Below are 21026 nucleotides of genomic sequence, written 5' to 3' on the forward strand. Positions count from 1 at the left end.
ATCCCATATGTTCTGTTATTTCATTTACGCGTTTCTCGTTTTACGCAGACCTCCACATGTTCAATTGACCGCATAAATGCAGACTATATTGTACAATTATTGGTCGTTCTGAAGTTTATTTTACATATTGACAATATTTAATGCAGTGCAGTGTTGAGTTAAAGAAAATAATATTGCATTGCACCAAGTGAACTAAAATTTTATGGTGAAATGGCAGCATGAAGCATGGGGTGACTTCTCTTCCACCCCAATGCATTGTCTTCTCCCTTCTCCTCCACCCCCATTCTAATTCCCATCATCATCATCATCAACCAGGAGCCTTCTACATGCACACCTCAAAGTAAGTGTACTGGACTGCATTTATTTTTAGTTTGTATGGAATTTTCGGTGAGCTGGAACCAATTACCCAAAATCCCATTGAAACAATGGTTTCGGTTAACGAAATTTTTGGTTAACGAACGACCTTCTGGTACGAATTGTGTTCGTTAACCGAGGGGTCACTGGCTAGGATCATAGGTTAACTTGTTTGGTTAAATGAAGGGAAATATCCGTTTCTTCAGTGTTTACGTCCCACATCAGTGCGTTTAACCTTATGATAAATATCGTCACAGCAAATTTTTCCTAACGTAAATAGTGAGAGCGTTAAAACCTAATTGATGTTATTGGGTATTGGCATAAAATGGATGGCAATAAATCAGGGGATACCTGTATAATACTGTACAGTACTGAGATGCTGTTCAGTCAAGTTTGTGCTGAATAAGGTAGTAAATAGTGGCACAAATACGAGTATATCTTGTTATAATGGAAACTCCACCCAATGATTCTTAAAAAAATATTGAGAATACATTTTTGGTTATTCTACAGACAGTCTGAAGTGACACAAATACCCAAGTTGGTGAGTCTGGGACCATAATTCTGCTGCAGAGCAAAATCACTTATGGTAGTGTACTCATCCAATATACCTGAGACATGGTACAACTATTACAGCACCCAAACAGTTAGACAATAAACTGTTACATATGACTCATGACTATTTTTCACTTTACAGACATTAATGAGGGACACAGCAGGCAACACAGGGTGGTTCTCTGGCTAGCTTGGCATCTAATTTACTTTCTTACATTAAATCTAGAGAAAAAGAATTACTGTACGTACAGTAAATTTTAATGTTTACTTTCAGATGGAGTAAACTAGAGGTGATGATGGTAAAGAATAAGATAAAACAAGAAATTTATTTTAAAATTTCAAAAAGCCAAAGAAAACTGATCTAGAATAATTCTTAATAAATCAAAAGCCAAATTTATTGTGCTGTATGTTTCTCAAGTTAAACAGAGAACTTCTTCTTTATTTATTGTGAGAAACATCTCATAAATCCCTCAATAACTAAGTGTTATCTTCCTCATCTCACTTTTCTTAAGAACCTTTGATGTTTCTTATCCCCGTGTATATGGGTTCCCTTCTGTGCTGAGTAAAAGTGTCTGCCATAAGTCAAATAAAATATTAAAAATAGCGTCCCAGTTGTGAAGTGGTTTAGATTCTATTTAAATTCTTTTCTCTCACCCAAAAATTAATCACTAAAATATGAAACCCCCATTTAGGATTTGGAGGAGGATGTACAGTACAAAATATAATAAATTAAGATTTCCAGAATCAACCAATCATATTTTTCAGAGACCAGATGGTTTAATATGATGCTTCAGTGTACAGTACATCTCATGGTTTTAATCCCCTAACCTAAAGATTCACCGGTCCTCACACCACCACCACTGGATCAAAACATTGGTCCATGTTTGTCGTGACTTAACAGTACGTAGAGCTGTTATGTGTAGACCAAACAATGTTCATGGATAATATTTCCAGCCACTATATTTATTAAAGCAGTCTGGTAAAGGAAGGTTCTGAGTGGGAGTTGTTTCATATCTGTAGTAGAGGTAATTTAAATCTATATATTAATTAGTTCTTATCCTGAGCAACGTACAGAAGATGAATTTTATTATCTACAACAAACAGTTATGGAGGAAGTGTTGAAGACAAGAGGAGGTTAAATACTACTTCACTACACATACACACAACACTACACACTAACACAGCTTACAACGTCCACATAACAATACTGTACACCAGTAGTCGTAAGCTATACTATCAGTTTATAAACAAAACAACAAATACCTGTATCCTGCAATGTATGTATGTATGTATGTATGTATGTGTGTGTGTGTATGTATGTGTATGTAGTCATAAATACAGCCAACCCCCCAAAAAACTCTACTGTATTACTGTTCTTTCACTAAATAAGTAGGGCAGAGCGTCGTTCGTTTGAATACATGCTATGGACATCACTCTCCAATACTGTACACACATACACTGCACTAGTTATTTTGAAAAACATGTCACTATATTCCTGTTAAAATGTCATCTATGGTCATCTCACACCACAGAATAACTCACTAATACTAAGGTCATATACATAAATTATTTGAAATTCCAAAGACGGTCTCGAGTCTCTCGTTTCAAATAGTACTGTTTTATGTAAACATACTAATGCTACTACTGTTCACAGGGTCACCACCACATCACAGAAACTAGTCGCATGGTACTGTACGGTATCTCAAAAAAGCATCTGTCCACACTGTGTGAAACATTAAGAAACCCCGGTTGATAAATATTGGGACACACATTAATTTGGTATATATTTTAATATTAGTAATGCGATGTGCATTTATTTTGACGTAATTAATATGCCGTTCGGTTACCAAATGTGGTAGGATCAGTATGCCACAGAGCCATGCATACCAACCCTCCCGGGACACAGAGCCACGCATACCAACCCTCCCGGGACACAGAGCCACGCATGCCAACCCTCCCGGGACACGAAGCGTTGCATGTAGCATTTGTGAAGTCATAGAGCCCATCCTGACAGCTACAGTACAGTACTTTTTTGAGATACTGAAAACAGCCAAGTTTACCTCGATGTGAAAGCCTACCTTGTAAAAGAGCCCGGCCAGGCCAGGAGTGACCCACCGCCAAGCATGCATAGAAGACCAAGAAATGGGTGTATGATGCATTAATAAGGAGATGCAGATTACCACAAGGAAGTAAGAGAGGAGAGCAAACTGGAGAGTAGTACATTATAACACACACAGGATATAATGAAGAAAAAGAAGGGTGAAAGACATGGTGATATGCAGTGAGAATGGTGATATGCTGTGAAAATAGTGAAACAAGCTGTGGTGAAATACATAATAAAATGCTGCAAGAATGGTGAAATGCTGTGAAAATAGTGAAACAAGCTGTGGTGAAATACATAATAAAATGCTGCAAGAATGGTGAAATGCTGTGAAAAGGGTGAAACAAGCTGTGGTGAAATACATAATAAAATGCTGCAAGATTGGTGAAATGCTGTGAATAGGGTGAAACAAGCTGTGGTGAAATACATAATAAAATGCTGCAAGAATGGTGAAATGCTGTGAATAGGGTGAAACAAGCTGTGGTGAAATACATAATAAAATGCTGCAAGAATGGTGAAATGCTGTGAAAAGGGTGAAACAAGCTGTGGTGAAATACATAATAAAATGCTGCAAGAATGGTGAAATGCTGCGAGAAGAATAGGGTGAAACAAGCTGTGGTGAAAGAATATAATATTTACCATCCAACAAATGACAACAGCTTCATCACTTAACCAATACAGTACAGAGGCTATAACATGGCTGGACAAATATAAGGTACAGTTCTCTCTCTCTCTCTCTCTCTGGATTCCTGCCAAACAAAAGACTACCGACCCTAACGACCCTACCACACGTTCCCCAATACGAAGATCAATGGATTATGACCCTGACCTTTGACATGACCTTTATCCATGACAACAAGACCTGAATTTAGCGACCAGGTATACAGATCTATAAAGTACATGTAATTCGAGTAGTACAGTACAGCAACGTTACACCTCTCTGGATTTCCTCCCCTTTGTTTGGAAGTTATGGTCCTGACGTGAGAGAGAATGGCAACTGTCAGACATGATAGAGAATGGCAACTGTCAGACGTGATAGAGAATGGCAACTGTCAGACATGATAGAGAATGGCAACTGTCAGACGTGATAGAGAATGGCAACTGTCAGACGTGAAGGTAGCAACTGTCAGACGGGAAGAATGGCAACTGTCAGACGTGATAGAGAATGGCACAGCTTCAAGAGAGAATGGCAACTGTCAGACGTGATAAGAATGGCAACTGTCAGACATGATAGGGAATGGCAACTGTCAGACGTGAGAGAATGGCAACTGTCAGACGTGATAGAATGGCAACTGTCAGACGTGATAGGGAATGGCAACTGTCAGACGTGATAGAGAATGGCAACTGTCAGACGTGAGAATGGCAACTGTCAGACGTGATAGAGAATGGCAACTGTCAGACTGGAGAGAGAATGGCAACTGTCAGACGTGATGAGAATGGCAACTGTCAGACGTGAGAGAATGGCAACTGTCAGACGTGATAGAGAATGGCAACTGTCAGACGTGAGAGAGAATGGCAACTGTCAGACGTGATAGAGAATGGCAACTGTCAGACGTGAGAGAGAATGGCAACGACAGACGTGATAGAGAATGGCAACTGTCAGACGTGAAGAGAATGGCAACTGTCAGACGTGATAGAGAATGGCAACTGTCAGACGTGAAGAGAATGGCAACTGTCAGACGTGAGAGAGAATGGCAACTGTCAGACATAATAGGGATGGCAACTGTCAGACGTGATAAGGAATGGCAACTTCATGAACATGATAGGGAATGGCAACTGTCAGACGTGAAGAGAATGGCAACTGTCAGACGTGATAGGGAATGGCAACTGTCAGACGTGAGAGAATGGCAACTGTCAGACGTGATAGGGAATGGCAACTGTCAGACGTGATAGAGAATGGCAACTGTCAGACATGATGAAATGGCACTGTCAGACATGATAGGAAATGGCAACCGTCAGACGTGAGAGAATGGCAACTGTCAGACGTGAGAGAATGGAACCTGTCAGACGTGATAAGGAATGGCAACTGTCAGACGTGAAGAATGGCTACTGTCAGACGTGATAGGGAATGGCAACTGTCAGACGTGAGAGGAATGGCAACTGTCAGACGTGATAGGGAATGGCAACTGTCAGACGTGATAGGAATGGCAACTGTCAGACATGATAAGGAATGGCAATCAGACATGATGAAATGGCAACTGTCAGACGTGATAGAGAATGGCAACTGTCAGACGTGATAGAGAATGGCAACTGTCAGACATGATAGGGAATGGCAACTGTCAGACATGATAGGGAATGGCAACTGTCAGACATGATAGGAATGGCAACTGTCAGACATGATAGGGAATGGCAACTGTCAGACATGATAGAGAATGGCACTGTCAGACATGATAGAGAATGGCAACTGTCAGACATGATAGAAAATGGCAACTGTCAGACATGATAGGGAATGGCAATCAGACATGATAGGAATGGCAACTGTCAGACATGATAGGAATGGCAACTGTCAGACGTGATAAGGAATGGCAACTGTCAGACGTGATAGGGAATAACTGTCAGACGTGATAGGGAATGGCAACTGTCAGACATGATAAGAATGGCAACTGTCAGACATGATAGGGAATGGCAACTGTCAGACGTGATAGAGAATGGCAACTGTCAGACATGATAGGGAATGGCAACTGTCAGACGTGATAGAGAATGGTAACTGTCAGACGTGATAGGGAATGGCAACTGTCAGACGTGATAGAGAATGGCAACTGTCAGACGTGATAGAGAATGGTAACTGTCAGACGTGATAGGGAATGGCAACTGTCAGACATGATAGGAATGGCAACTGTGAAGACATGATGGGAATGGTAACTGTCAGACATGATAGAATGGCAACTGTCAGACATGATAGAGAATGGCAACTGTCAGACATGATAGAGAATGGCAACTGTCAGACGTGATAGAGAATGGTAACTGTCAGACATGATGGGAATGGCAACTGTCAGACGTGATAGGGAATGGCAACTGTCAGACGTGATAGAGAATGGTAACTGTCAGACGGTGATGGGAATGGCAACTGTCAGACATGATAGGAATGGTAACTGTCAGACATGATAGAATGGCAACTGTCAGACATGATGAGAATGGCAACTGTCAGACATGATGAGAATGGCAACTGTCAGACATGATAGAGAATGGCAACTGTCAGACGTGATAGAGAATGGTAACTGTCAGACATGATAGGGATGGCAACTGTCAGACATGATAGGGAATGGTAACTGTCAGACATGATAGAATGGCAACTGTCAGACGTGATAGAGAATGGCAACTGTCAGACGTGATAGAATGATAACTGTCAGACATGATAGGGAATGGCAACTGTCAGACATGATAGGGAATGGTAACTGTCAGAAATGATAGAATGGCAACTGTCAGACATGATAGAGAATGACAACTGTCAGACATGATAGAGAATGGCAACTGTCAGACATGATAGAGAATGGCAACTGTCAGACATGATAGAGAATGGCAACTGTCAGACGTGATAGAGAAACGGCAACTGTCAGACGTGATAGAGAATGGCAACTGTCAGACGTGAGAGAACGGCAACTGTCAGACGTGATAGAGAATGGCAACTGTCAGACGTGATAGAGAATGGCAACTGTCAGATGATAGGGGAATGGCAACTGTCATGATAGAGAATGGCAACTGTCAGAAATGATAGAGAACGGCAACTGCCAGACATGATAGAGAAGTGGCAACTGTCAGACATGATAGGAATGCAACTGCCAGACATGATAGAGAATGGCAACTCAGACGTGATAGGGAATGGCAACTGTCAGACATGATAGAGAATGGCAACTGTCAGACATGATAGAGAATGGCAACTGTCAGACATAGAGAATGGCAACTATCAGACATGATAGGGAATGGCAACTGTCAGACATGATAGACAATGGCAACTGTCAGACGTGATACAATGGCAACTGTCAGACGTGATAGAGAATGGCAACTGTCAGACGTGATAGGGAATGGCAACTGTCAGACGTGATAGAGAACGGCAACTGTCAGACGTGATAGAGAACGGCAACTGCCAGACATGATAGAGAACGGCAACTGTCAGACATAGGGAACGGCAACTGTCAGACATGATAGGAACGGCAACTGTCAGACATGAGAGGGAACGGCAACTGTCAGACATGATAGAGAATGGCAACTGTCAGACATGATAGAGAATGGCAACTGTCAGACGTGATAGAGAATGGCAACTATCAGACATGATAGAGAAAGCAACTGTCAGACATGATAGAGAATGGCAACTGTCAGACATGATAGAGAATGGCAACTGTTAGACATGATAGAGAATGGCAACTGTCAGACGTGATAGAGAATGGCAACTGTCAGACGTGATAGAGAATGGCAACTATCAGACGTGATAGAGAATGGCAACTGTCAGACGTGATAGGGAATGGCAACTGTCAGACATAATAGAGAATGGCAACTGTCAGACATGATAGAGAATGGCAAATGTCAGACATGATAGAATGGCAACTGTCAGACATGATAGAATGGCAACTGTCAGACATGATAGAGAATGGCAACTATCAGACATGATAGAGAATGGCAACTGTCAGACATGATAGAGAATGGCAACTGTCAGACATGATAGAGAATGGCAACTGTCAGACATGATAGAGAGAATGGCAACTGTTAGACATGATAGAGAATGGCAACAGTCAGACACGATAGAGAATGGTAACTGTCAGACATGATAGCGAATGGCAACTGTCAGACACGATAGAGAATGGCAACTGTCAGACATGATAGAGAATGGCAACTGTCAGACATGATAGAGAATAGCAACTGTCAGACATGATAGAGAATGGCAACTGTCAGACATGATAGAGAATGGCAACTGTCAGACATGATAGAGAATGGCAACTGCCAGACATGATAGGGAATGGCAACTGCCGACATGATAGGGAATGGCAACTGCCAGACATGATAGGAATGGCAACTGTCAGACATGATAGAGAATGGCAACTGTCAGACATGATAGAGAATGGCAACTGTCAGACATGATAGAGAATCTGCAGACATGATAGAGAATGGCAACTGTCAGACATGATAGAGAATGGCAACTGTCAGACATGATAGAGAATGGCAACTGTCAGACATGATAGAGAATGGCAACAGTCTGTTCTCTGTATCAAAATTAATTAAGTTAACCTCCAGAGAGACAGTAGGGAGGGGGGAACGCATTTAACCTAACCTAACCTAACCTAACCTTACCTTACCTTACCTTACCTTACCTAACCTAACCCAACCTAACCTAACCTAACCTAACCTAACCTTACCTAATCAAACCTAACCTAACCAAGCTAACCTAACCTAAGCTTAACCTACCTTACCTTACCTTACCTAACCTAACCTAACCTAACTCCAACCTAGCTAGCCTAGCCTAACCTAGCCTAGCCTAGCCTATCCTAGCCTAACCTATCCTAGCCTAACCTATCCTAGCCTAACCTAACCTAACCTATCCTATGCTATCCTAACCTAACCTAACCATGCCCTGAGAGGAGTCCAATGGGTTAACTTGGGGCCTATTACCACTGGGGCCCATTACCACTGGGGCCCATTACCACTGGGGCCCATTACCACTGGGCCCATACCACTGGGGTCCATTACCACTGGGGTCCATTACCACTGGGGCCCATTACCACTGGGGTCCATTACCACTGGGGCCCATTACCACTGGGGCCCATTACCACTGGGGTCCATTACCACTGGGGCCCATTACCATGGGGCCCATTAGCACTTATTATTTTCTCCATATAACAAGAAACAATAAAAGAGGCAGTGACCTGTTAACAGTACGGTGACCTGTTAACAGTACGGTGACCTGTTAACAGCACGGTGACCTGTTAACAGCACGGTGACCGTTAACAGTACGGTGACCTGTTAACAGTACGGTGACCTGTTAACAGTACGGTGACCTGTTAACAGTACGGTGACCTGTTAACAGTACGGTGACCGTTAACAGCACGGTGACCTGTTAACAGTATGGTGACCTGTTAACAGTACGGTGACCTGTTAACAGTACGGTGACCTGTTAACAGTACGGTGACCTGTTAACAGTACGGGACCTGTTAACAGTACGGTGACCTGTTAACAGTACGGTGACCTGCTAACAGTACGGTGACCTGTTAACAGTACGTGACCTGTTAACAGCACGGTGACCTGTTAACAGTACGTGACCTGTTAACAGTACGGTGACCTGTTAACAGCGGTGACCTGTTAACAGTACGGTGACCTGTTAACAGTACGGTGACCTGTTAACAGCACGGTGACCTGTTAACAGTACGGTGACCTGTTAACAGCACGGTGACCTGTTAACAGTACGGTGACCTGTTAACAGTACGGTGACCTGTTAACAGTCACGGTGACCTGTTAACAGTACGGTGACCTGTTAACAGCACGGTGACCTGTTAACAGCACGGTGACCTGTTAACAGCACGGTGACCTGCTAACAGTACGGTGACCTGTTAACAGTACGTGACCTGTTAACAGTACGGTGACCTGCTAACAGTACGGTGACCTGTTAACAGTACGGTGACCTGTTAACAGTAAGGTGACCTGTTAACAGTACGGTGACCTGTTAACAGTCACGGTGACCTGATAACAGTACGGTGACCTGTTAACGATGCGGTGACCTGTTAACAGTCACGGTGACCTGTTAACGATGGACCTGTTAACATGCGGTGACTGCTACAGTACGGTGTCCTGCTAACAGCACGGTGACCTGTTAACAGCGCGGTGACCTGCTAACAATGCGGTGACCGAGTGGCGTACGGTGACCTGTTAACAGTATCGGTGACCTGTTAACAGTCGCGTGACCTGTTAACAATGCGGTGACCTGTTAACGAATGGGCGACCTGTTAACGATGCGGTGACTCGTTAACAGTACGGTGACCTGCTAACAGTACGGTGACCTGCTAACAGTACGGTGACCTGTTAACAGTACGGTGACCTGTTAACAGTACGGTGACCTGTTAACAGTGCGGTGACCTGTTAACAGTACGGTGACCTGTTAACAGTACGGTGACCTGTTAACAGTACGGTGACCTGTTAACGGTGCGGTGACCTGTTAACGATGCGGTGACCTGTTAACAGTCTGGTGACCTGTTAACAGTACGGTGACCTGCTAACAGTACGGTGACCTGTTAACAGTACGGTGACCTGTTAACAGTACGGTGACCTGTTAACAATGCGGTGACCTGCTAACAGTACGGTGACCTGCTAACAATGCTGGCCTGCTAACTGCGGGTGACCTGTTAACAGTACGGTGACCTGTTAACGAATGCGGTGACCTGTTAACAGTGCGGTGACCTGTTAACAGTACGGTGACCTGTTAACAGTACGGTGACCTGTTAACAGTACGGTGACCTGTTAACAATCGGTGACCTGTTAACGATGCGGTGACCTGCTAACAATCGGTGACCTGCTAACAGTACGGTGACCTGTTAACAGTACGGTGACCTGTTAACAGTCACGGTGACCTGTTAACAGTCACGGTGACCTGTTAACAGTCACGGTGACCTGTTAACAGTACGGTGACCTGTTAACAGTACGGTGACCTGCTAACAGTATGGTGACCTGCTAACAGTACGGTGACCTGCTAACAGTAGGTGACCTGCTAACAGTACGGTGACCTGTTAACAATGCGGTGACCTGTTAACAGTAGGTGACCTGCTAACAGTACGGTGACCTGTTAACAGTCACGTGACCTGTTAACAGTCACGGTGACCTGTTAACAGTACGGTGACCTGTTAACAGTACGGTGACCTGTTAACGATGCGGTGACCTGTTAACAATGCGGTGACCTGTGCAGTACGGTGACCTGTTAACAGTACGGTGACCTGCTAACAGCACGGTGACCTGTTAACGTCTGATGACCACCTGTTAACAATGCGGTGACCTGTTAACAGTACGGTGACCTGTTAACAGTACGGTGACCTGTTAACAGTACGGTGACCTGTTAACAGTACGGTGACCTGTTAACAGTACGGTGACCTGTTAACAGTACGGTGACCTGTTAACAGTCGGTTGACCTGCTAACAGCCGGTGACCGTTAACGTCACGGTGACCTGTTAACAGTACGGTGACCTGTTAACAGTCACGGTGACCTGCTAACAGTACGGTGACCTGTTAACAGTACGGTGACCTGTTAACAGTACGGTGACCTGTGAACAGCACGGTGACCTGTTAACGAATGCGGTGACCTGTTAACGATGCGGTGACCTGTTAACAGTCACGGTGACCTGTCAACAGTACGGTGACCTGCTAACAGTACGGTGACCTGTTAACAGTCGGTGACCTGTTAACAGTACGGTGACCTGTTAACAATGCGGTGACCTGTTAACAGTACGGTGACCTGTTAACAGTACGGTGACCTGTTAACAGTGCGGTGACCTGTTAACAGTACGGTGACCTGTTAACGAATGGGTGACCTGTAACAGTACGGTGACCTGCTAACAGTACGGTGACCTGTTAACGTGCGGTGACCTGTTAACAGTACGGTGACCTGTTAACAGTACGGTGACCTGTTAACAGTACGGTGACCTGTTAACAGTACGGTGACCTGTTAACATGCGACCTGCTAACAGTACGGTGACCTGCTAACAGTACGGTGACCTGCTAACAATACGGTGACCTGCTAACAGTACGGTGACCTGTTAACAGATACGGTGACCTGTTAACAGTACGGTGACCTGCTAACAGTACGGTGACCTGTTAACGAATGCGGTGACCTGCTAACGTACGGTGACTGTTAACAGTATGGTGACCTGTTAACAGTACGGTGACCTGTTAACAATGCGGCGACCTGTTAACGGTGCGGTGACCTGTTAACAGTCGCGGTGACCTGCTGCTAACAGTCACGGTGACCTGTTAACAGTCACGGTGACCTGCTTAACAGTAGCGGTGACCTGTTAACAGTACGGTGACCTGTTAACAGTACGGTGACCTGTTAACAGTACGGTGACCTGTTAACAGTAGGTGACCTGTTAACAATGCGGTGACCTGTTAACAGTACGGTGACCTGTTAACAGTCACGGTGACCTGTTAACAGTCACGGTGACCTGTTAACAGTCACGGTGACCTGCTAACAGCACGGTGACCTGCTAACAGTACGGTGACCTGCTAACAGTACGGTGACCTGTTAACAATGCGGTGACCTGCTAACAGTACGGTGACCTGTTAACAGTACGGTGACCTGTTAACAGTACGGTGACCTGTGAACAGCACGGTGACCTGTTAACAGTACGGTGACCTGTTAACAGTACGGTGACCTGTTAACAGTACGGTGACCTGTCAACAGTACGGTGACCTGCTAACAGTACGGTGACCTGTTAACAGTACGGTGACCTGTTAACAGTACGGTGACCTGTTAACAATACGGTGACCTGTTAACAGTACGGTGACCTGTTAACAGTACGGTGACCTGTTAACAGTACGGTGACCTGTTAACAGTACGGTGACCTGTTAACAGTACGGTGACCTGTTAACAGTACGGTGACCTGTCAACAGTACGGTGACCTGTCAACAGTACGGTGACCTGTTAACAGTACGGTGACCTGTTAACAGTACGGTACCGTCATCACCTCAGTTAGTCAGCAACAGAGGCAGGAGTCTGTATATTTATGTATAGTTAACGCTTCCCTTTAATCATTTGCATACATCGATACCAACACATACATACATACATACATACATACATACATACATACATACATTACTCTTAACAAACCTACACTAATCTCAAACTAGCAGTAACTTACTCTAATGGTTAGGTTAGGCTAGGTCTTCTCTCTCATCAACAAGTAACACACCCCAGCTGGACACTTCCTCATCCTCAAAGATCCGCTCGTTAAACACTTCCAAGTGGTTAGTTAAACATTTCCCAGTGGTTAACGTTACGATATCGGGATGTTTAGAGCCGATAAGGTTGAAACACAATAACGGAAATAAATGTCTCTTAGTCACTGAGCGTTTGTTAGTGGCTAGGGGATGGCGACGCATAGTGAAACCTCTATTTAACGGACTATATGGAGAGGAAAGTCCGTTATATCAAGGGTCCGTTAAATGCGAAACCTCTCTTTAACAGATTATGTAGAGAGAGAGAAGTGCGTTATATCGAGGGTTAACTTTACGAATCTTTGTGTCGTAGCTTAAGAGGACCCGGGTAGTGAGGAGGACCCGGGTAGTGAGGAGGACCCGGGTAGAGAGGGAGGACCCGGGTAGTGGAGGAGGACCCGGGTAGTGAGGAGGGACCCGGGTAGTGAGGAAGGACCTGGGTAGTGAGGAGGACCCGGGTAGTGAGGGAGGACCCGGGTAGTGAGGAGGACCCGGGTGAGTGGGGGACCCGGGTAGTGAGGGAGGACCCGGGTAGTGAGGAGGACGGGTAGTGAGGAGGACCCGGTGTGAGGAGGACAGGTAGTGAGGACCCAGGTAGTGAGGAGGACCCGGGTGGTGAGGAGGACCCAGGAGTGAGTGAGGACAAGACCTACCCTCTGGTGCGGGGTGTCGGGCATGCGTAGTGTTGAGGCGTCGGACGTGGCATCATAACCTGGGGAGATAAAATGACTCACTTAACACACAGACCACAACACAACTAAAGTGATACAAATGGTTCCTTTATACATAAGCTAACACTCAATAAATAACACAAGTCATTAAAAAATATATATATATATATATATATATATATTATATTATTATATATATATATATATATATATATATATATATATATATATATATATATATATATATATATATATATATATATATATATATATATATATATATATATATATATATATATATATATATATATATAACGATACAAATTGTGTTGAAATATTGATACATTGTGAAATTCGTCGATCACCCCAAGTAGAGAGTCTTTTAGTGCCGTTCAATAAAATTTTTCTTTACAACGCTACACAACAACATTTATAAGTTAAAAGAAATGTCTCCACTTTCAGTCACTCACCTGTGGCGTCCCCAGGGTACCAATATGGGACCACTCTGCTTCCTTATGCTTATCAATGATGCTCTAAGAGAAACCTCTGCTCACTGGAAATATGTCGACGACCTCCACTGGGATCAGTGTCAACACTTGGCTCCGACTACACCGGCCTCCAGGATTATTGAACAGTCTCCAAATTGGGCCACCAACAAACATCACCATCAACCATACCAAGACCATGGTTATGAACATCAACCTCTCCTCCGACATTGTCCCATCTCGCTCCATTACTTTTAGGCCCCAACACACTCCAGGTTGTAGACTCCACTAAGCTCCTCGGCGTCACCATAGACAACAACAAACTAAATTGGAAACCACACGTCAGTGAAGTTGTCAAATCCTCCAGCTGTCTTCATCTCCGCTGACTCAAGTCCTCGGAGTTCCTGCAGCCGAGCTCCTCAGTGTTTACTCAACATTCATACTTCCCAAGCTCACTTATGCCTCCCCACTGGTCTTCCTCCCAAACACCAACGTAAACACCAAGAAAAAACTGCAAAAGACGGCATGCAAGATTATTCTCTCCCCTTCCTACTCCACATATCAAGAAGCGCTCAACACACTGACCCTCTCGGCTCTTTCTGACTATCACAAAGACCTCATCTGCAAATTTGGTGAGAAGCTTCTCCACCATCCTCGACACCACCCGAGATCCCTCACCCGCGAATTCCTGTTTGACACCACAAACGCATCCAGCCCATACGAGCACGAACTGATCGCTATAAGAACAGCCCAGTTCCAAGCATTGTAAAAATAATAATCAATAACTTGTAATCAACCAGTGTATTCACTCCCAGTCAATCTTACATTTTGCACTGTCACTATGTTGAAATGCCCTGTAGTATGAGCTTCTCCCCACCTAGTTATTATATCATATTTGTATCACTTAAGATACTTGTATATTATTGGTCAATCAAGAGATCCATTCACTAATTATGTAACTGTATATTTTCAGCCTTCCGGCCGCCATGCTCTTTCATTAAACCGTTATTATAAATATTTTTATTATTATTATTATTATTATTAATATTATTATTACACACACACACACACTAAGAAAATGTCGAGCTACAGTCTGGTCTCTGGGCAGATTCGGAGCCATTTCCCCTACACGTGTGCCTACAGTTAACTCCACTCCTGCGTTTACCAGTTAGCGTTGCCAAACCTCTCTCAGGTGTGTACACTGAACCTTAAGTGTGACTCCAGCATTAACTAGAAGAGGGGGTGGGAGGTGTCGGGGGAAAACAGGGTACAGTACTAGTAGAGGGGTAGAGGTGTGTCCGGCTGCACAGTACTAGTAGAGGGGAGGGGTGTAAGGGGGTGGTACAGTACTAGTAGAGGGGGAGGGGTGTGTCGGCGGGGTACAAGTACTAGTAGAGGGGAGGTGTGTCGGTGAGGTACAGTACTAGTAGAGGGGAGGGGTGTCGGGGGGTACAGTACTAGTAGAGGGGGGAGGGTGTGTCGGGGTGGTACAGCAATTAGTAGAGGGGGAGGGTGTGTCGGGGGGGTACAGTACTAGTAGAGGGGAGGGTGTGTCGGGGGTGGTACAGTAATAGTAGAGGGGAGGGTGTGTCGGTCCGAGGTACAGTACTAGTAGAGGGGAGGGGTGTGTCGGGGGTACAGTACTAGTAGAGGGGAGGGGTGTGTCGGGGGGTACAGTAATAGTAGAGGGGGGAGAGGTGTCCGGCCTGGGGCACAGCACTAGTAGAGGGAGGGGTGTCGGGGGCCGGGGCACAGTACTAGTAGAGGGGGAGGGGTGTGTCGGGGTGGTACAGTACTAGTACAGGGGAGGGGTGTGTCGGGGGTACAGTACTAGTAGAGGGGGAGGATGTGTCGGGTCAGTACAGTACTAGTAGAGGGGAGGGGTGTGTCGGGGGTGGTACAGTGCATAGTACAGGGAGGGGTGTCGGGGTACAGTACTAGTAGAGGGGAGGGGTGTGTGTGGGCCGGGGCAGTACTAGTGAGGGGAGGGTGTCGGGGGGTACAGTACTAGTAGAGGGGAGGGTGTGTCGGGCCGGGGTACAGTACTAGTAGAGGGGAGGGGTGTAATGGGGGTGGTACAGTACTAGTACAGGAGGGGTGTGTCGGGGGTACAGTACTAGTAGAGGGGAGGATGTCAGTCAGTACAGTACTAGTAGAGGGGGAGAGGTGTGTCAGGCCGGGGTACAGTACTAGTAGAGGGGAGGGGTGTGTCGGGGGTGGTACAGTACTAGTACAGGAGGGGTGTGTCTGGGGCACAGTACTAGTAGAGGGGAGGGGATGTGTCGGGCCGCACAGTACTAGTAGAGGGGTAGAGGTGTGTCGGGATGGGGTACAGTACTAGTAGAGGGGGGAGGGGTGTCGGGGGGTACAGTACTAGTAGAGGGGGAGGGGTGTGTCGGGGTGGTACAGCACTAGTACAGGAGGGTGTGTCAGGGTACAGCACTTAGTAGAGGGGGAGGGATGTGTCGGGCCGGGGTACAGTAATTAGAAGAGGGGAGGGGTGTGTCGGGCCGGGGTACAGTACTAGTAGAGGGGGGAGGGGTGTGTCGGGGAGACGGGGTACAGCACTAGTAGAGGGGGAGGGTGTGTCGGGGTACAGTAATAGTAGAGGGGAGGGGTGTGTCGGGGCAGGGGTACAGTACTAGTAGAGGGGGAGGGGTGTGTCGGGTCGGGGCACAGTACTAGTAGAGGGGGAGGGGTGCGGTCGGGCCGGGGTACAGTACTAGAGGGGAGGGGTGTGGTCGGGGGTACAGTACTATAGAGGGGGAGGGGTGTGTCGGGCAGTACAGTACTAGTAGAGGGGAGGGGTGTGTCGGGGCCGGGGTACAGCACTAGAGAGAGGAGGGGTGTGGGTGGGCCGGGGTACAGTACTAGTAGAGGGGAGGTGTGTCGGGGCACAGTACTAGTAGAGGGGGAGGGGTGTGTCGGGCCGGGGTACAGTACTAGTAGAGGGGAGGGTGTGCGGGGGGGCACAGTACTAGTAGAGGGGAGGGGTGTGTCGGGGGGCCGGGGCACAGTACTAGTAGAGGGGGAGGGGTGTCGGGGGAGACGGCACAGTACTAGTAGAGGAGGGGTGTGTCGGGGAGACGGGGCACAGTACTAGTAGAGGGGAGGGGTGTCGGGTCAGTACAGTACTAGCAGAGGGGGTGGGTGTGTCTGGCCGGGGTACAGTACTAGTAGAGGGGAGGGGTGTGTCGGGGGCGGGGCACAGTACTAGTAGAGGGGAGGGGTGTGTCAGGGGGTACAGTACTAGCAGAGGAGGGTGTGTGTCGGGGCCGGGGTACAGTACTAGTAGAGGGGGAGGGGTGTGTCGGGGCGGGGTAACAGCACTAGTAGAGGGGGGAGGGGTGTGTCGGGTCAAGATACTAGTAGAGGGGGAGGTGTCAGGCCGGGGTACAGTACTAGTAGAGGAGGTGTGTCGGGGTACAGTGCTAGTAGAGGGGAGGGTGTGTCGGGAGGGGACAGTACTAGTAGAGGGGAGGGTGTGTGTCGGGGGAGACGGACAGTACTAGTAGAGGGGGGAGGGGTGTGTCAGAGACGGGGTACAGCACTAGTAGAGGGGAGGGGTGTGTCGGGGGGGTCAGGGCAGTACTAGTAGAGGGGTGGGGTGGCCGGGCCGGGGTACAGTAATTAGTAGAGGGGGAGGGGTGTGTCGGGCCGGGGCACAGTAATAGTAGAGGGGGGAGGGGTGTGTCGGGCGGGGTACAGTACTAGTAGAGGGGGAGGGGTGTCGGGCCGGGGCACAGTACTAGTAGAGGGGGGAGGGGTGTGTGTCGGGCTGGGGTACAGTAATTAGTAGAGGGGGAGGGGTGGCCTGACGGAGTACAGTACTAGTGGAGGAGGGTGTGTGTCGGGCCGGGGTACAGTACTAGTAGAGGGGAGGGGGGTGTGCGGGCTGGGGCAGTACTAGTAGAGGGGGGAGGGGTGTGGGTCGGAGAGTACAGTACTAGTAGAGGGGAGGGGTGTGTCGGGTCAGTACAGTACTAGTAGAGGGAGGGGTGTCGGGGGTACAGCACTAGTAGAGGGGAAGGGTGTGTCGGCTGGGGTACAGTAATTAGTAGAGGGGAGGGGTGTGTCGGCCGGGGCACAGTACTAGTAGAGGGGGAGGGGTGTGTCGGGCCGGGCACAGTACTAGTAGAGGGGGAGGGGTCGCCTGGGGGCACAGTCAATTAGTAGAGGGGGGGGAGGTGTGTCGGGTCGGGGTACAGTACTAGTAGAGGGGAGGGGTGTGTCGGGGGCAGCAGTTAGTAGAGGGGGAGGGGTGTGGGGGGGCACAGGACTAGTAGAGGGGAGGGGTGTCGGGCCGGCACAGTACTAGTAGAGGGGAGGGGTGTGTCACTGGGGTGCACAGCAATTAGTAGAGGGGGAGGGGTGTGTCGGGCCGGGGTACAGTAATAGTAGAGGGAGGAGGGGTGTTTAGGGGCACAGTCAGAGGGGAGGGTCTGGGGCTGGCACAGTACTAGTAGAGGGGAGGGGTGTCGGGCCGGGGTACAGTTCTAGTAGAGGGGAGGGGTGTGTCGGGGGCGGGACAGTACTAGCAGAGGGGGAAGGGTGTGTCGGCCGGGGACAGCAATTAGTAGAGGGGGAGGGGGTGTGTCGGGGCCGGGGTACAGTACTAGCAGAGGGGGAGGGTCTTGGGGCCACAGGGCACAGTACTAGTAGAGGGGGAGGGGTGTGTCGGGGCGGGGCACAGTTTTAGCAGAGGGGGAGGGGTGTGTCGGGGGGGGGACATAACAGTAAAGGAGGGGAGGTGGGGGGCCGGGGCACAGTTTCTAGTAGAGGGGGGGTGTGTCAAATGGGGCACAGTTCTAGTTGAGGGGGGAGGTGTGTCGGGGCCGGAGCACAGTTCTAGTAGAGGGGGGAGGGTGTGGGGGGGCCAGCAGTTCTAGTTGAGGAGGTAAATGGGGCACAGTCTAGTAGAGGGGGAGGGGTGTGTCGGGGGGGCCGGGGCACAGTTCTAGTAGAGGGGAGGGTGTGTCGGGGGAATGGAGTACAGTTCTAGTAGAGGGGGAGGGTGTGGGGGGGCCGGGGACAGTTCTAGTAGAGGGAGGGGTGTCTGGGGGGGCCGGAGGCCAGTTCTAGTTGAGGGGGAGGGGGTGTGTCGGGGCCGGAGTACAGTTCTAGTAGAGGGTGGACTGGTGTGTCAGGGGCCAGCAGTAATAGTGAGGAGGGGTGTGTCGGGGCCGGGGTACAGTTCTAGTAGAGGGGAGGGGTGTGTCGGGGGCGGGGACAGTAATAGTAGAGGGGCCGGGGTACTGTAATAGTAGAGGGGAGGGGTTTGTCGGGGGGCGGGGTACAGGTCTAGTAGAGGGGGAGGGGTGTGTCGGGGGGGGCACAGTTTCTAGAGAGGGGAGGGGTGTGTCGGGGGCCGGGGCACAGTTCTAGTAGAGGGGGAGGGTGTGTCGGGGGCCGGGGCACAGTTCTAGTAGAGGGAGGGGTGGTCGGGGGGCCGGGGCACAGTTCTGGCAGAGGGGGAGGGGTGTGTCGGGGGCCGGGGCACAGTTCTAGTAGAGGGGAGGGGTGTGTCGGGGGGCCGGGTACAGCACGTAGGGGGGAGGGGTGTGTCAGGGGGCTGGGGTACATCTAGTAGAGGGGAGGGGTGTGTCGGGGGGAGGGGTGTGTGTCGGGGAGGGGTGTGGTCCGGGGGCCGGGGCACAGTTCTAGTAGAGGGGAGGGGTGTGTCGGGAGGGGGGCAACAGTTCTTGTTGAGGGGAGGGTGTCGGGGGCCGGAGCACAGTTCTAGTAGAAGGAGGGGAGGGGTGTGTCGGGGCCGGGGCACAGTTCTAGTAGAGGGGAGGGTGTGTCGGGGGGCAAAGTACAGTTCTAGTAGAGGGGGAGGGGTGTGTCAAGGGGTACAGTTCTAGTAGAGGGGGAGGGGTGTGTCGGGGGGGCAGGAAGGAAAGCTTGCAGTATCTCAGTGGGGAAGGTCACAACGCAGGATAATACTGACGGTGTTTCCTCAGCTGGCAGTAATCGTCTAACACTGGCGGATGAAAGGACTCAAGTTACTACAGGATGAGACAGAGATGAATACATGTAAAAGACGCCATTTATGAGCACACGGATTATGGCTGTTGGAGAGAGAGAGAGAGAGAGAGAGAGAGAGAGAGAGAGAGAGAGAGAGAGAGAGAGGAGGGTTACCTTGAGTGTTTTGCTTACTCTGTGAACTTGCGTGCGTCTATCTACGTAAATTAGCGTGCGTCACAAAACCCATGTGTGTCCACCACGTGTGGGGGTTGCCAGGTTGTCCTGTGTGTGTGTGTGTGTGTGTACCAGCTGTGGCGGGCAACAGTGTGAGGTAAACCAACTGCCAGCTGGCCAGGATCCAGTCATCCCCTGCATGTGCCTGGCACATGTCTCTCGGTACCACAGACGCCGGAGTCCCAGTAGTCCCCACCAGTCCCAGTGTCTCCCCACACAGCCCTCAGGAGTCCCTGCAGTCCCAGTAGTTCTCAGTACCAGTAGTTCTCCAGTCCCAGTAGTCCCTCAATCAGTAGTCCTCTGAGCCCCAGTAGTGTGAGGAACTTTTCAAGAGGTATAGGGAGGCGCTAGGAAGGTTAGAGATAGAGGGATCCAGATAGTATGTGGTGTCTTGCCCAGAAGAGAGCTGGCGGTGAATGGCTGTCCAGGCAATTGCTATAAATTGCCGACTGGAAAAACATAGCAAGCAATGGTTGGGTGTTTGTTGATAACTGGTAACCACTACAACGACTACCACAGTCGTGACGGAGCACACTTGTCTCTGTGCGGGGTAAAAGACGTTGTTCGCATCTCCCTGGAGGAAATTGTCACCCAAAGGGGGGGACGCCGTAGAGAGAGGTCAGGTAAAAGACAAAACAAGCAGGTCCTGGGAAGTAAAATTAGTTATCAGACAAGGGTAAGACAGGACCAGGGTAGGGTAGGTTTAAATGCATACTATACAAACAGTAGAGCGTTAGGAAACAAAAATAGACTGGC

At 48.5% G+C, this 21026-nt stretch overlaps 1 protein-coding gene across 3 annotated transcripts in view; it reads right to left on the bottom strand.

Moving 5' to 3' along the window:
• The window catches only part of LOC121857438 (oxysterol-binding protein-related protein 8-like), a gene marked incomplete at its 3' end in the record, with an annotated part of 136064 nt that overhangs the window by 49054 nt on the left and 65984 nt on the right, over positions 1-21026 (bottom strand). For all 3 annotated transcript variants that reach the window (XM_042353488.1, XM_042353489.1, XM_042353487.1), the window contains 1 exon segment: positions 13567-13625. In XM_042353488.1, coding sequence (XP_042209422.1) covers positions 13567-13625 — 59 coding nt within the window.

This window comes from Homarus americanus, unplaced genomic scaffold (genome assembly GCF_018991925.1).
Source record: "Homarus americanus isolate GMGI-L3 unplaced genomic scaffold, GMGI_Hamer_2.0 scaffold2796, whole genome shotgun sequence".
In the NCBI taxonomy this organism is placed as follows: domain Eukaryota; kingdom Metazoa; phylum Arthropoda; class Malacostraca; order Decapoda; family Nephropidae; genus Homarus; species Homarus americanus.